Source organism: Malania oleifera, chromosome 9 (genome assembly GCF_029873635.1).
Source record: "Malania oleifera isolate guangnan ecotype guangnan chromosome 9, ASM2987363v1, whole genome shotgun sequence".
Lineage (NCBI taxonomy): Eukaryota > Viridiplantae > Streptophyta > Magnoliopsida > Santalales > Ximeniaceae > Malania > Malania oleifera.
The window spans coordinates 96,281,013-96,295,122 of record NC_080425.1 but is presented as its reverse complement, the minus strand read 5'-3'; the positions used below and the strand labels follow the sequence as shown (position 1 = coordinate 96,295,122).

General features: G+C 36.5%; 2 protein-coding genes across 3 annotated transcripts; both read left to right on the top strand.

Annotated features, from left to right (window-relative positions):
- Window positions 1-1,823: 1,823 nt before the first annotated feature.
- On the top strand, window positions 1,824-12,188 carry LOC131165069 (uncharacterized). 2 transcript variants are annotated; one of them, XM_058122732.1, is made up of 8 exons: window positions 1,888-2,361; window positions 3,485-3,658; window positions 3,740-3,832; window positions 3,941-4,009; window positions 8,264-8,470; window positions 9,767-9,892; window positions 10,029-10,190; window positions 12,057-12,188. In XM_058122732.1, exons 1-7 carry the CDS (start codon window positions 2,104-2,106, stop codon window positions 10,182-10,184), a joined length of 1,083 nt encoding a protein of 360 aa, XP_057978715.1. In that variant the 5' UTR covers window positions 1,888-2,103; the 3' UTR covers window positions 10,185-10,190; window positions 12,057-12,188. The 2 variants fall into 2 exon arrangements, with proteins under 2 accessions (XP_057978714.1, XP_057978715.1); XM_058122731.1 differs by lacking the exon at window positions 12,057-12,188 and having other exon boundaries at window positions 1,824-2,361; window positions 10,029-10,455.
- Window positions 11,407-12,341, top strand: LOC131165071 (protein LIM1). The gene is made up of 2 exons (XM_058122734.1): window positions 11,407-11,923; window positions 12,057-12,341. Exons 1-2 carry the CDS (start codon window positions 11,617-11,619, stop codon window positions 12,071-12,073), a joined length of 324 nt encoding a protein of 107 aa, XP_057978717.1. The 5' UTR covers window positions 11,407-11,616; the 3' UTR covers window positions 12,074-12,341.
- Window positions 12,342-14,110: the final 1,769 nt, after the last annotated feature.

Sequence of the window (14,110 nt, the reverse complement as noted above, 5' to 3'; positions counted from 1 at the left end):
GAAGCCATCCCTTCGTCACCGAGCCCGAGTTTCGAATATTTCTCTGACCCGCTCGGTATTTGCTCGTCGACGAGGCTCTAAATTTCGTCGACGAGACTCTAAAGGACTTCGTCGACGAACGTAACTCCTTCGCCGACGAACCCAACTTATTACGGTTTGGGTCTTTACAACAGAAATAGGTCGATGCTCTTCAAGCATCTTAATTGACTTCCACCACCTCTCTGCTTCGCCCGTCATCTTAAATGTAGCAAAAGCTACCTTCTTCTTTTCAGTGCAGTTTAGGACATCTAGAATTTCTCAATCTTCCCAGTCCAATTCTCAACTCAAATTCGGCACGCCTCATATCTCAGCCTTCGGTAGTTAACTAACATGCTTTGATTGCCCTAGGCCTTCAGTTTTATTCCGACTCGGCATTTTCACAAAACCTGGAACATTTTGGAACTCTCGTTCCTATAACTCATTTCAATAACTCACAGCCTACAATAGTTAACCGACACACTTTTTCACAAAACACATCATTCAATACAACAGTTCATTCCACACTTATTTGGGTAAATAAATAATCTCACATTAGATATTAAAAAAAAATACAGTTTAACGTAATCAAATGTACGGTCATCTCTATATTACAATCTATATGTATAATTTTTCAACAAAAACAGAGATGATACCCGAAACCCCCAATTTTCCAAAAATTGTAACCCAAAAATTTCATCATTTCACCCGATAGATTTTCCCAAATAAGTAATCAAAACATTCGTATAATCGTAAACATTGTTTTACCGATTCAGATTTCACAAATAACTGATATAAACAAAAACCCCTTACCTTATCCCGGAAATCAAAACACAAACTTAATCGGTTTGAAACAACGACATGGGATCCCCAAAACCAAAAAATCAAAGAATAATACTTTAATATAATCCCAATCACTATAGATCTACCGAACAAAAAACGAAATCAGACCTTTACCTCGATTTTGGAACAAAATCCGAAATCCTCAAAATGAAGACATGATTAGTTATAAACGTAGAGATTCTCCTTCTAATCCACGTAGTAATGTCAGATCGTTGATTCAGGTAATAGACAGTTCGAAACCTTAGAGATAGAGAGTGGTTCGAGTTATATAGAGAGAGAGAGAGAGAGTGGTTTGAGTGAGAGAGAGAGAGAGAGAGAGGATTTTTATGTTTCTTAACCATTAAGCAATTGAAAGTTCAACTTATAGACCTTTGATTTGGCTAGCCTCGTCGACGAAGTGGAGCGTTCGTCGACGAGCAGAAGAAGGGAGTTCGTCGACGACGACATGACCTCGTCGACGAGCCTAAAATTGCAGAATTCCCAAAATCTCTCAGTATTCACTCGTCAGCGAACCTCTGAATTTCATCACTAAGTTGTAGAAGGGACTTCGTTGACGAGAGAAGGAGCCTCGTTGATGAGCTCGCTATTTCCACCTTTTCAAATTCCTTCCCCTTTTTTCCATTTATTTAATCCAAAATTCTCAGGGTTCTTACATTTGTTTTTTTCTTATTTTTAATGGTATTAATACAAATTTTACTTTTAATAATATTTTGATGTCAAGAAAAAGTACAAGAAAAGGAACAAACTAATTTTTTTAAAAAATAAAATTCTCAATGCTAAATTGATCACACTTTTACTATGTACGTGATAACATAAATTTCAGACTTTAAATTTAAATTTATATTTATTTAATAAAAAATTAATATAATTTTATATTATATTAGTTTAAAATTATATAAATTTAAATTTGAAGTCTGAATCCGTGCTCTCAATTATACTGCCCAATATTTTTCCGAGTTACAAAAATGTCTTCATTTATTTAATGGATCTTGGAGAATATAAGGGAACGAAAGCTTGACGGCAAGGGAACGAATAAAGTACGATGGAGTCCTTTCTTCTACTGGGGACGGGGAGCGGGGGGTCTTCATTTTTTTTTTTTAAAACCTTCGGCTCTCAGTAGGGACAAAATTCAATTCGCTTTTCATTCTTCCCTTCGCGCTTTTATTTTATAGAGAGAAACAGAGGACAAGAGAAGAGGAGAGGAGAGGAGATACCATCTGTCGCCTCTCTTCTCTCATCAGTCTCATGGAGCTTCCGGTGATAGATCTGGCCCCTTACCTGGACTTCGTTGCTTCGTCGGATGAGCATTCAAGCCTCGACCCGAAACTGAGAAGTCTCTGCGAAGAGGTGAGCCGGAGCCTGAGGGAGACCGGAGCCCTTCTCGTCAAGGATCCGAGATGTTCCGCCGAAGACAACGATCGCTTCATCGATATGATGGAGAAGTATTTCCAGCGTCCCGATGACTTCAAGCGCCTTCAAGAGCGTCCCCACCTTCACTACCAGGTATCTTCGTTTGCTTCCCCACAAACTCAACAAAATGATTTTTTTTTTCTTTTTAATAGAATGTGAAATTCCATTCGCGAAAAGATATAAACTTGCATCTTTTATCTTCTGCAATTTTTTATTGGTAAACAAAAGATTAATAAAGGGAGAAGAAGAGGAGAGTAGGACTCCTTTTCCTTTTTAATTAGTTTTTGAAGTTTCTAATTTGCATCATAATGATTATCTTATTTAATTTTGGTTAGGAATGTTTTTTTCTTTTCTTGTACGTAATTGATAACTGAACTTGTACCGTATTGAAGTGAAGTGGGATTAGGGTATTGCTTGATGATTTGGAGCAATGCACGTGCGGATTTAGTTAGATCGTTGTTCTTTATGAACTCAGATTTAGGTTGCCTCAGTTCAATTTGTCTGACGACCTATGATCATAACTTGGGTCTGGCTTGCCTTGGTTCAATTTAATTGTAGTTGGTTAAGAGAGTTGTTTGTCTATGATTGAGTACTAAACTTGTATAATGATGAATTGAAGTGGATTAGGGTTTTACTTCAGTTGTTTTGAGTCAGTGTAGATATAAATTTAGTTGAAATTTGTAGTTGTTATGAACTATTGTTTGCCTTGCCTCAGTTTGATTTAGCTGAGGAGTTAGGATCATAACTTGGGTTTTGGATTGCTCGATGCCTCAGTTCAATTCAACTGTAGTAGCAACAAAGGATCAATACACTTGATGGTGCTTTGATTTGTCATATTTTATTTGGATCAATACGCTTGATTATTGGGCCAAAAGGAAGAATTCTGAAAACTGATGAAATAAATACCAAGGAAAGGATGCTCCAATGATGACCTACAGTTCTTATTGTTGCTAATTCAAATCTTGAAAGAATATCTGCCAAATTCATCAATGGCTTGTTTGTAATTGATTGCCTAGCCCGGTCTTTTCCTATTTTCAGCTGCTGTAGCAACGACCTAAGGGCTTAGACTCTGTACGAATGTTAGGAAAGAGAAAGGAGTGAATGAGCTGATGATGAAATTTCAATGTTGTCTGGTGGCACATGTAATATAAAATTGCCTTTTTCATTAGAAAAAAAAGTATTACTAATAGAGTTTCTGGCGGAAATGGGGTGACAGGTTGGGGTAACACCTGAAGGAGTTGAAGTTCCACGCAGTCTGGTTGATGAAGAAATGCAGGGAAAACTACGAGCAATGCCGAAGGAGTTTCAACCATCCATCCCCATAGGACCAGATCCTAAGTGGCGATACATGTGGAGAGTGGGTCCTCGACCATCAGAGACCCGTTTTCAGGTACCATATCTTCCTTTTCTCCTCCATGCGTTGGATGGTTTAGTTTTTATCAAATTACCATTAACTACCATCTTCCTGCAGGAACTAAATTCTGAGCCTGTTGTTCCGGAGGGATTTCCGGAATGGAAAGATACAATGAACTCTTGGGGATACAAAATGATATCTGCAATTGAGGCGAGCCATATCATTCTCCTTCTCTACTTTTTGTGCATATCTTGTAGCTAAAGCATAAATTTCATTTTCTTTTTTTTTGTATTTATTTTTTAATTTTTTTCCTGTCAGGCTGTGGCTGACATGGCAGCAATTGGGTTTGGCTTGCCCAAGGATGCCTTCACATCTCTTATGAAGCAGGTGCTGAATTTCTTGCATTTTAATTTTTTATTGCTTATGTTTCCTTGTCTGCCTGGAAACCATTTTTATGCACAAACATTTATGACATGCGGGAAATGAAAAGAAAGAAAGAAAGAAAATGTTGATTATGAACTCCCTAGGGTTATGCACACTTACACAACAAATTGAAAAGAAAATAAAAGAAAGACAGGATAAAACAACAATTTACGTGTTTTCATAGTGTGCCTATTGTACATGAAGCCCTTGTGGAAACTTCACTTTACTGTCAATCAAGAGTGCTGTAGGGTTGGAGCACTTGGCTGGAATATATATATATATATATATATATATATATATATACGTTGCATGTGAAATTTTTAATAATTAAAAATTAAAATTCCAAAATAGTGGTACACATTTTTTAAAAAAATATTATCTTTTGTATTGAACTTTTATTTTATATTTTTGCTTGTAGTTTTTTAAGGGGCATTTATATTGTATTTTATTTTAGTTGGTTATGTTATGTGCCCTTTCTTTTTCCTAAGTTTCTATTGGTGAAGGACAACAAATTAAGTTTGCATTTTTCAAGGCCTTGTAATTTGAGTTCCATGTTTTGAACTTTTCTTCTTATTTTCTCTCTTTTGCATATTTTCACCCTCTGCAAAGTTCTCACGCACCCCTGTGCTCTTTTCTCTTTGGTAACCCTGAAGTGGTAACACAAATTGGAACACTGTCAAATTAGTGTGATCACATTTGTTTTTTCTTTCTACTTTCACAGCCATTACAACATGGAGAAAAGTATTCCATAAGATTAGATAAATGTGCATACATCGGTTCCCTTATTTTTTTTGGGAGGGGGGGGGGGGGGAGATGTCTGGTGGTGCACAGAATGTGATTGATCATCTATTCTGAGGTGTTGCCAACCGGTAATTTGAGTTTGAAAGGCAAATGCTGATACAACATTAAAAATGAGAAATAAATTGCATACCCTTGTGATCTAATGTTTCCTAGTTGAGCACTTGAGCTCCCTAATAGAGTTGAATTTTGTGATTATAATCTCTATGAGGTGGCAAACACTCTGGTTATTTAAGTGATAAGTTATAAATCTGTAACTCAGTATTCAATCTTTCCGTGATCACATAAATTGGCGGAAAAAGATTCATATAGCCAACCCACCTAGTGGGACTTAAGGCTTGGTATTGTTGTTGTTGTTTTGTTGTAGTATTCAATCTCGCTAGGATTCCCTTGTCATTTGCTGATGAAATTATAGATTGTTTAGAGATTTCAACAGCATTTCTCTTTCTTATACTGTAGAGGATACTGTCAGTTACCTATTCATTTGCTTTCCCATCAATTATTTCTTTTACTTCCATTGCCACACTATCCTCAATTACAAATTTCATCTGTAATTTCCTACATTTCCAGCAAGCATTCCCTAGTGTAGCAATCAGTGAATTCCCAAAACCAATTCATAGTTGTCCAAGTGCAATACTAACTGTTAATGGTTACTTAGTCATTTACCGTTATTATTATGCGTTAGAGTTTTATTAGTAAATAGTAATACGTGTGAATTAGTAAGGGTATTATGGTCATTTCTATTATACTTGATGTATATTATAAATAGAGGGAGAGACCTATCATTGAGTTCAGGTCTTCCATTTTACCCAATTATTCAACATAGTATCAGAGCATGATTCTGAAACCTAAACCCTAATTGTTACCACCACCATCAAAACTGAGGCCTAAAACCCAAAATCCGCTGCATGTCTATCATCATAGAAGAATTTACAGCAATAATATAGCCCTAGAAAACAGCCAGCAGCAGCCAAGAGTCAGATCAGTCACTGGAATTTTCTGGGCAACACTGCCAGTTCGAGAACATCAAATCTATCATAGATTTTGCAAAAACAACACCATAGTCACCGACAGAAACTTCTGATCTGCCCCTCACTGAAATCCCATCTCCAGGCAGTGTCCCACGTGCCCTCATGCACTGGTCAAAGGTTGCCAGGGCTGACCCCATGTGCCAGTGCATGAAGCTATTTTCAGACATGGTTTTGACCTGAATCATCCAGCAGTGATCCAATTCCTCTCTCAACATGTTATTGGAGTTTTTCGTGATGTTTTTTGTCCAAAGATTTCACTTTTTTAATTGTGCATGTGCGGCACCCAAGGAATGGTTGTTTGATGCTTCCAGAAGCTGTTTATCAATGGTTTTTGAGTTTATAGGGTCTATAACAGTGGGATTTGCTGTGTTTTTGGATTCAATGTTCTAATTCCTTCCATATACCAAAATATCAAGCTGTTGGGCATGTGTCTTGCTTAAAGATTCAATCTTTGTTGTGACCATGCACTCATGGTATTGAGTTTATAGGGTCTCTGACAGTGGGATTTGCTGTGTGTGTTGATTCAATGTTCTAATTCCTTCCATATACCAAAATATCAAGCTGTTGGGCATGTGTTTTGCTTAAAGATCCAATCTTTGTTGTGACCATGTACTCATGGTAATTCGTTAGTTGTTGTTCAGTGTTAGTAACAGTCATTGGTGACTTTCTTGGAGGAGTGGCAGTGCTCAAAAGCTGTTTTTCTGAGGCCGTGGCAGTGCTATTTAAGTTTGTGGGTGATTTGTTCATGTTAGTTTCAGTGGTTCACCTCTCTAGTTGTTCCAATGCTGTGTGTTGCTTTCTTGGGGCTGTTTCTGAGTTTCTTGGTGCTGTGGCAGCCTTGTACTGATTTATTTGTGACTTGTTCATGGTGGGTCACCTTGTTCGTGGTTGTTCCTGGTTGTTCTGATTGTTGCAGCAATTAATCTTATGATCATTGGTCTGAGTTTGTGAATGTTGGGATGGAGTTTCCAAATCCCAAAAGTATGGTTCCTTCGTTAGTCACTTGTTTGTGTGAACTGTGTACACTATATCAGGGGAGGAGCATTCAAGGTTTCTATAGTATAAATCGGAACAAAGGATGAATTTAGAAGGTGCAAGGACGATTCATGAAGTTAAAAATGCAAGGGCAGTGGATTTTTAAATGCAAAAAATATTTGAAGCATTGTTGAATCGGTATTATGATTCTTCAAAATCAAAAAAGACTCTTATACACTTGAAGAATTGATAAATCTGCTCAACAGTGCTCCAAAATCAGCAAGCTGCAGTCGCAAATGGGAAATTAGAGGAGAAGTCAGAGACAGTGATGCACAGAGTGGGCAGAGATCAGGGAGAACGACCATGGAGACAGAAAGGAAGGTAGTTGAGAGAATGATGAGGATGGAGAGTGCAGTCACAAATGGGAAATTAGAGGAGAAGTCAGAGACAGTGATGCACAGAGTGGGCAGAGGTCAGGGAGAACAACCATGGAGACAGAAAGGAAGGTAGTTGAGAGAGTGATGAGGATGGAGAGTGGAGAGGGAATTGGAGGTGATGTAGTGATGGCAATGGAAATGAGCAAGAACACATGAGCATTTAAATGGTGGCTGAACACAATAATAAAACAACATAACGTTTATTTGTTTAGAGAGCATACATGAAAACAGGCATCCTTCAGTAGTGATGTGACGGTTGAGAATGGGCAGTGCTTGAAAGCAGATTATGGGAACCTAAAAGGTTTGGAGTCACATCATTTGCAGCATGTGTGAAAACACTTGCCTTCTTCATATTTTTAGGGTAGTTTCAGGTATATAGAAAAGCCCCAAAATAGTGAAACCTTTCACTTTTATGGACTTTAGCGGATAATCTTTTGAATATGAGCAACTTCATTCTGATCTTTTTGACTTAGAAAATATATTGGGTATATCATTATATGAGATGCAATTGTTTGAGTGTGTTAGAGTATTAAGTATATGATAATGCCTAATTGGTTACTCTCAGTTGGGCTTTTCATTGGACTAATGCTTCTATACTTTATTATATGGCTGCTAAAGGGGAAAAAAAAAAGGGAAAAAAAGGATAACAAAATTGATCTGGATTTATGTATCTGTATCTGAACAATTGTTTGAGAAATACTGGAATTTTTAGACCCATGAATGCCTCGATGTTTTTTTGATGTGTTTGGTCTGTTTTCATAGTATTGTTTTGACGTGTTAATCTGATAACATGATGAAGTACCTTGGTAGCAATTTTGTAAGAAATATTTAGCATGCTGGATGTGATCTTATATCAATCATGGGTATTGATCTTTGGCTTTCATTTGTCATAGTTAATGCATGACCTATATTATTAAACAAATTTCTATTCAGATTTGTGCACTCTTTTGACTGTTGCCCTTCTTTTCAAATACCAGGGACCACATCTGCTTGCTCCAACAGGCAGTGACCTTGAACGACATGGCCAGGAGGGAACTGTGTTTGCAGGATATCACTATGACCTTAACTTTCTGACAATTCATGGTAGAAGTAGATTCCCTGGTCTAAATATTTGGCTAAGAAATGGGCAAAAAGTAGAAGTGAAGGTTCCAATAGGATGCCTTCTCATTCAGACGGGAAAGCAGGTAAGGCAATATTTGGGTTGATGTTTATACCGCTTGTTACGCAGCCCATGAGCAGTTGATGGTTGATAGCACGAATCTGTCAGCTTCATAAGAAACAAGTTAAAAAGTGAGATTGATATACAAATTGCAAAGAAACTGAATATGCGTGTCTTTTGTGGCTAGACAAGTTGATAGAACATGCTTTCAGCCCCTAGGTTCCAACTTATCAGAGAGATTATATGAATCTCACCACTTTGTCATTTGCATGTTGTCATTGTTCTATCCAGTGGCAGATACTCTCTTATTCTTGAATTGGCCTTGAGAGTTTCTCAATTACTTGGGTTGTGTTTGCTTGTCAGCAGAATGTCTATTCCTAGGAAGAGCGGAGTAAGATGTGAATGTAATAGGAGTTGTATAGGGATGTGATGATTTAGAAAAAGAGTCATCCAAAAGCTTGTGTTATCAGCATAGAATCGGGTAGTAATAGACATTCCCATGGGTGAAATTTAGGACCTTATCCATACCATGTTACAGATTCATAGAAAATTTTGCATTGTCATTTACTTAGGATGATAATACTTTTTTTTAAAATTATTATATTTTAATGTTATGATTGTCCTATTCCTAGGAATAGACATTTCATGATCCAAATGTAACCTTAGTCTCTGTAAAGAAACCAAATATACTGCCTGGAGCTGATGATATGAAAATCAATTCCTGCTTGTTGCTAACTGCAGAATGAAATGAATTGAAAAGTTGTGTTATAATTTACAGTGAAAGAAGTAGAGATTGCATATCTTCCCATAGGTGGCATCTCAGTGGTGGGGAGAGGCGAGTGCCTCGAGAAGCATAGGTGCTTGGTTCAAACCTTACTGGATGCAAATGACTCCTTGGGGCTACCCTAGGGCGTGTAATTTTCATTTACTGGTGCCATGGGTGGGGGCACTTGGTCCTCTGCGTAGTTGGCTGATTTACAGCTATATCTTCTGTTATTAAAAGGAAAGTAGTCACTGCGCGACATGTATTCATTAGGCAGTTAGCAGTTGTAATAATGTATGCAATTTTTTAGCATTCAATTTCTTTCATTTTGTTTTTTCACAACAAGCTTTGTTTTCATCAATACACATTGAATTTCGCTGATGGAAATTAGATCACTTCATTTATATGCTGGCTTGCCTTATACATGCATTTCAAAATTTAGTAGTTTTTTCTTTTCCTCCTTACCCGGCTTTTATACAAACTGCAACTACACCAAAGCATTCATTCCAACTATTTAGAGTTGGCTGCATGAATCCTTTACTTGGCTTTTGCCTGCAGATAGAATGGTTGACTGCAGGGGATTGCATGGCTGGCATGCATGAAGTTGTTGTTACTAATAGGACAATTGATGCAATTAATTCGGCATGTCAACAAAATCGCAGTCTATGGAGAGTATCCTCAACTGTGAGTTAAGCCAACCATACTGTTTGTCATAATTTCCCTCGCATGAACTTCGTATCTTGGAAACATTTGAACTTTTGAAGTTTGTCTTGCATAGAATCCTGTCCTTAATCGTAACTACTTGGTTTTCTGTTTTCAGTGTTTTGCCCACATAGCATCCGATGCTGTGCTAAAGCCTTTAGGCCATTTTTCTGAGTTTCCACATGCTTACAAGTATCCGCCTATTTGTACGGGAGACTATGTTGAACAAGAGCTTGCGGTTATCAATCTCAAAGGAAGTAAAGGGAATACTTGATAACTGGTAAACAGAAATCCTCCATTGTTTCTCTAATGAAGCGAGCAGCATATTGAGGGTGTTCAATGACACAAATTCCCTTGCTCAAGGCTGAAAAAATAGCATATTATTTTTGTCAGCCAGAAATACCATCTGGAACATATTTAAGCCCCTACGTATTTCTAATTTGATCGTTCTTGGTTGTTTCTGAACATAAAATGTGACAATATGTTTGGATAAGTTGTAATCATACACATTGAAATTTTTATGGAACTTCAAAATTTCTAGTAGAGATTTGATGGTTTGTTCCTTAGCGAATGTTCATTGAGAACTGCTTCATGTTATTATTCATTATTTTGCCACTTTTTCCTCTTTCCTTCCAGATGCCATATCAAATGTCATGATTTTGTGATGTTTTGATAATGACCAATTTTGGTGTTCTCAAATGGAAAAGCACCCCCAATTTTGTTGTGTTAAATCCATTCTCATTAAAAATGGCTCTGTTATCAGTGTTTTAAAAGGCTCAATCGTGGCTCAAGTTAAAATTGGTTAGAAAATTTAAACTACATGTTTGTACATAAGGAATGTCATAATATGAGTTTATTTCTAAAACTTTTGAACCTCAACCGTTCCAAAATAATTGGACTTGTATCTTACGTCATGAAAATAGTTTGAACTTTGTAATGGTATAGCCATCTCTTGTCATGATTTATGTCATGTATTCAAGTTAGCAATTTTTGAATGGCCAACAAGTATTTTGTGAAGTTCATCTACTTTTTCTTTTTTACATTATATTTGTGATTTTCTTAACTTCAGTTTAAATGTATATAATTTATTTAACAAATTTTTATCTTAAAAAATAAATTCTCAAAAGGCTTATGCCCCAACGCCTTAAGGCTTACGCCTCGCCTTTTGAGGGTTAAAACTTCTCGCCTTATGCCTTCACCTTTTAAAACATTGGTTTTTATAATGGATCAATTTGGTGTCACCTTTTAATTAACAATTGATGTTTGATTGTTCTTGTCTTTTCTAAGTAGATGACTGGCATGAAATAGTCTTCTCGTCTTTGCTTTTATAGGATAACAATATCAAAGTAAGCAAAAAACTTCACCCAAATCCTCCCTTTCACAAGTTGCTGTTTCATCATCACAGTCATCAAATCTATCCCTCCAAAAAAGTTTAAAAACACTGAACTTGGGATCATGAAACTGCCTCACAAGCACACCAATTGTATTCTCACCACAATTTCTTGACCGAAATCAGATCAAACTGCTTATGTTGTACAAGCATGGTGCGAGGGGTGTGAACTTGGGTTAGGACAGGGGTGCACAATGCATGGCATGAGCCCACCACTTCCTATATAGCCACAAGAACAACTCTGAGAACTCCCACCATTCCCTGTAAGTTAGAGATCCTTTACAGACCAAGAAGGAATCAAAAACCTCTGTTCAACATGAAGCTCTTCGGCACTAGTAACGCTCTTCCACTAATGTGCATGCTGGTGATGGCAGGGCTGGTAGAACATGGCATGAGCCATACCTGTGCCAGCACTTTCTTCTCTGCTCTTGTGCAGCTGATACCTTGCCGGGCAGCGGTTGCCCCATTTAGCCCCATCCCCCCAAGCGAGGCGTGCTGCAACGCTGTGAAGAACCTTGGGCAGCCTTGCTTGTGTGTGCTTGTCAATGGCCCACCCATATCTGGGGTTGACAGGAACATGGCTATACAGCTTCCTGAGAAGTGCACGGCAAACTTTGAGCCATGTACTCTATTCTACCCTTATCCTGTTTCTTTTTCATTGGCTTAAATTCATGGGATCCCCTTTCCTGTACGTGCAGATTGATGGTTGGTATCTGTTTGTTTGTTTAATTATATCTGTATTTTTCATTGGTGCAGGTGAAATTCAGGGGTAAGACTTGAGCTTGATAAGAGCTGAGCTGGGAAGACCTTCGCAAATAAAAGGGTGTGGAGAACTCTTGGGGTGCTTTTAGTTTCTATGATATGATTGCTGATGCTGATAATAATAAGATTGTAATGAGATTAGCTTATTAGTCGAGTCTGTTTGAGCAATGTCCTTAATTTTCTTTTGCTTCTTCTTTTGGCATGTTAAAATTTATTGCAGCAATATATTTGTTGTTAAATTGCTCCTTTCTCCCCAAGAGATGCATAACCCTGTCTTTTTCTTTTTCTTTTTTTAAATTTTATTTTAACAAAGTAAAGCACACTTGTTGTAAAATCCAGGTGACATATATTTTTTCTTCCTCCACCCCTCCCCCCTATGTTTTAAATTTTTTTGGTGGGGGTGAGGTGGAGGGGAGCTTAAACCTAGAAGTGTATGGTGTTCAATATGATACTACTTTGGGGGTTTTGCATAAGGGAATGTATATGCACATTCTGCCTGTGCATAGCTAACCACCAATTAGAATGGTGAAAAAACATTCATAAAATCAGTTCAGTTTAGTGTGGAAGCAACTTCTACTTGAGCCCGTTGAAGCTCTTCCAGGAAACGATAAAAAAAAAGAAAGAGAGTTGTGGGAATTGCAGATGCAAAACTAAAGCCAAACCAAAAGTCTTGAAGCCTATAGGCGAGATCATAAAACATTCTTCTTCTTTCCCAATCATCTTTCCATGTAAAATCAGAGTGAAGCCAGAAATTACCAGTTAACCTTTAAACGAATCCCAATCCCAGCGGCAAACTTTCCAATGTTCTCATAAAACATTAATTCGAAAGAACATTTTCATCAATCAAATTCAATGAATTCAAACAAGGTAATGGGCATCAAGTGATGATGAGTTCTGTGTGTATGTAAAGAGGATTTTCCTAAACAATTATGTACATAAATATAAATAATTACGCAATTACTTACATATTCAAATCAAACTATCAATAATTACAAAATTATGTACATAAATGTTCGAATTATAGAATTTGTTAGGCAATGATAAATTTTAATTTCAAAAGATATATGTAATCAATGCTATAATTACATATTTATATAATTGCAGGCATATTTAAACCAAACCAATTACATACTTACGCATGTTCACGGATGTATATTAATTCGCTTGGAATAAGAAACCAAGTTAATTATGCACATACATAATTGTGCAATTACATATATATACGAACTTGATTGTCCATATTTATGAAATTATCTTCTTATATTTTTGAATTATAATATTAATTACGCAATTGTGCTATTTAATTTTAAATGATAGGCGTAACAAATACTATATTTATATAATTACGAACATACTTAAACTAACCAATTGCGTAATTATGAATATGCATGTATATTAATTAGTTTAGAACACTAAACCAAACCAATTACGTACATATATAATTGCACAATCAATTACGTACATATCCAAACCGATTTGTTCATAATTACAAACTTATATACATAAATTTGCAAATAATAATGCTAATTATGCAATTATGTATGTAGTTTAATTTCAAATGATATGTTACTTAAATCAAACCAATTATGTAAATACATACGTACATGCAAGCATGTTCGGTGGTTTGGATAATTGAACCAAGCTAATTATATATATGTATAATTGCGTAATTATGTAGATATTCGAATTGAATTGTCCACATTTTCAAAGTTAGGTACGTAAGCCTCCAAATTATTGCGTTAATTATGTAGTTTTGTAGGTGTAGTCAATACTACAATTACATACCTATATAATTACAAATATGAACATGCATGCATATTAATTAGTTTTAAAAATAAATTAAATAAAATTATGTACTTAATTATGAATGTGGAGATTGAATGTGATTCTAAGGTAGTTGTCGATTGGGTTTGTTCTTGGAGGTGCATGGTATGGTATTTGTGGGATTTTTGGGAAGAGCTTTTTGAGGCTCTTTTCATGATTAATTTCACCATTGCTCACAAATTTAGAGAAGGAAATAAGGTTGCGGACTTATTGGCTCATTAGGG

Coding starts and splice junctions, on each gene's coding strand:
- LOC131165069 (XM_058122732.1), top strand. CDS start 2,104: ATGGAGCTTCCGGTGATAGATCTGGCCCCTTACCTGGACTTCGTTGCT. Junction 3,833..3,940: donor AAATGATATCTGCAATTGAG/GCGAGCCATATC, acceptor TTTTCCTGTCAG/GCTGTGGCTGACATGGCAGC. Junction 4,010..8,263: donor TCACATCTCTTATGAAGCAG/GTGCTGAATTTC, acceptor TTCAAATACCAG/GGACCACATCTGCTTGCTCC.
- LOC131165071 (XM_058122734.1), top strand. CDS start 11,617: ATGAAGCTCTTCGGCACTAGTAACGCTCTTCCACTAATGTGCATGCTG.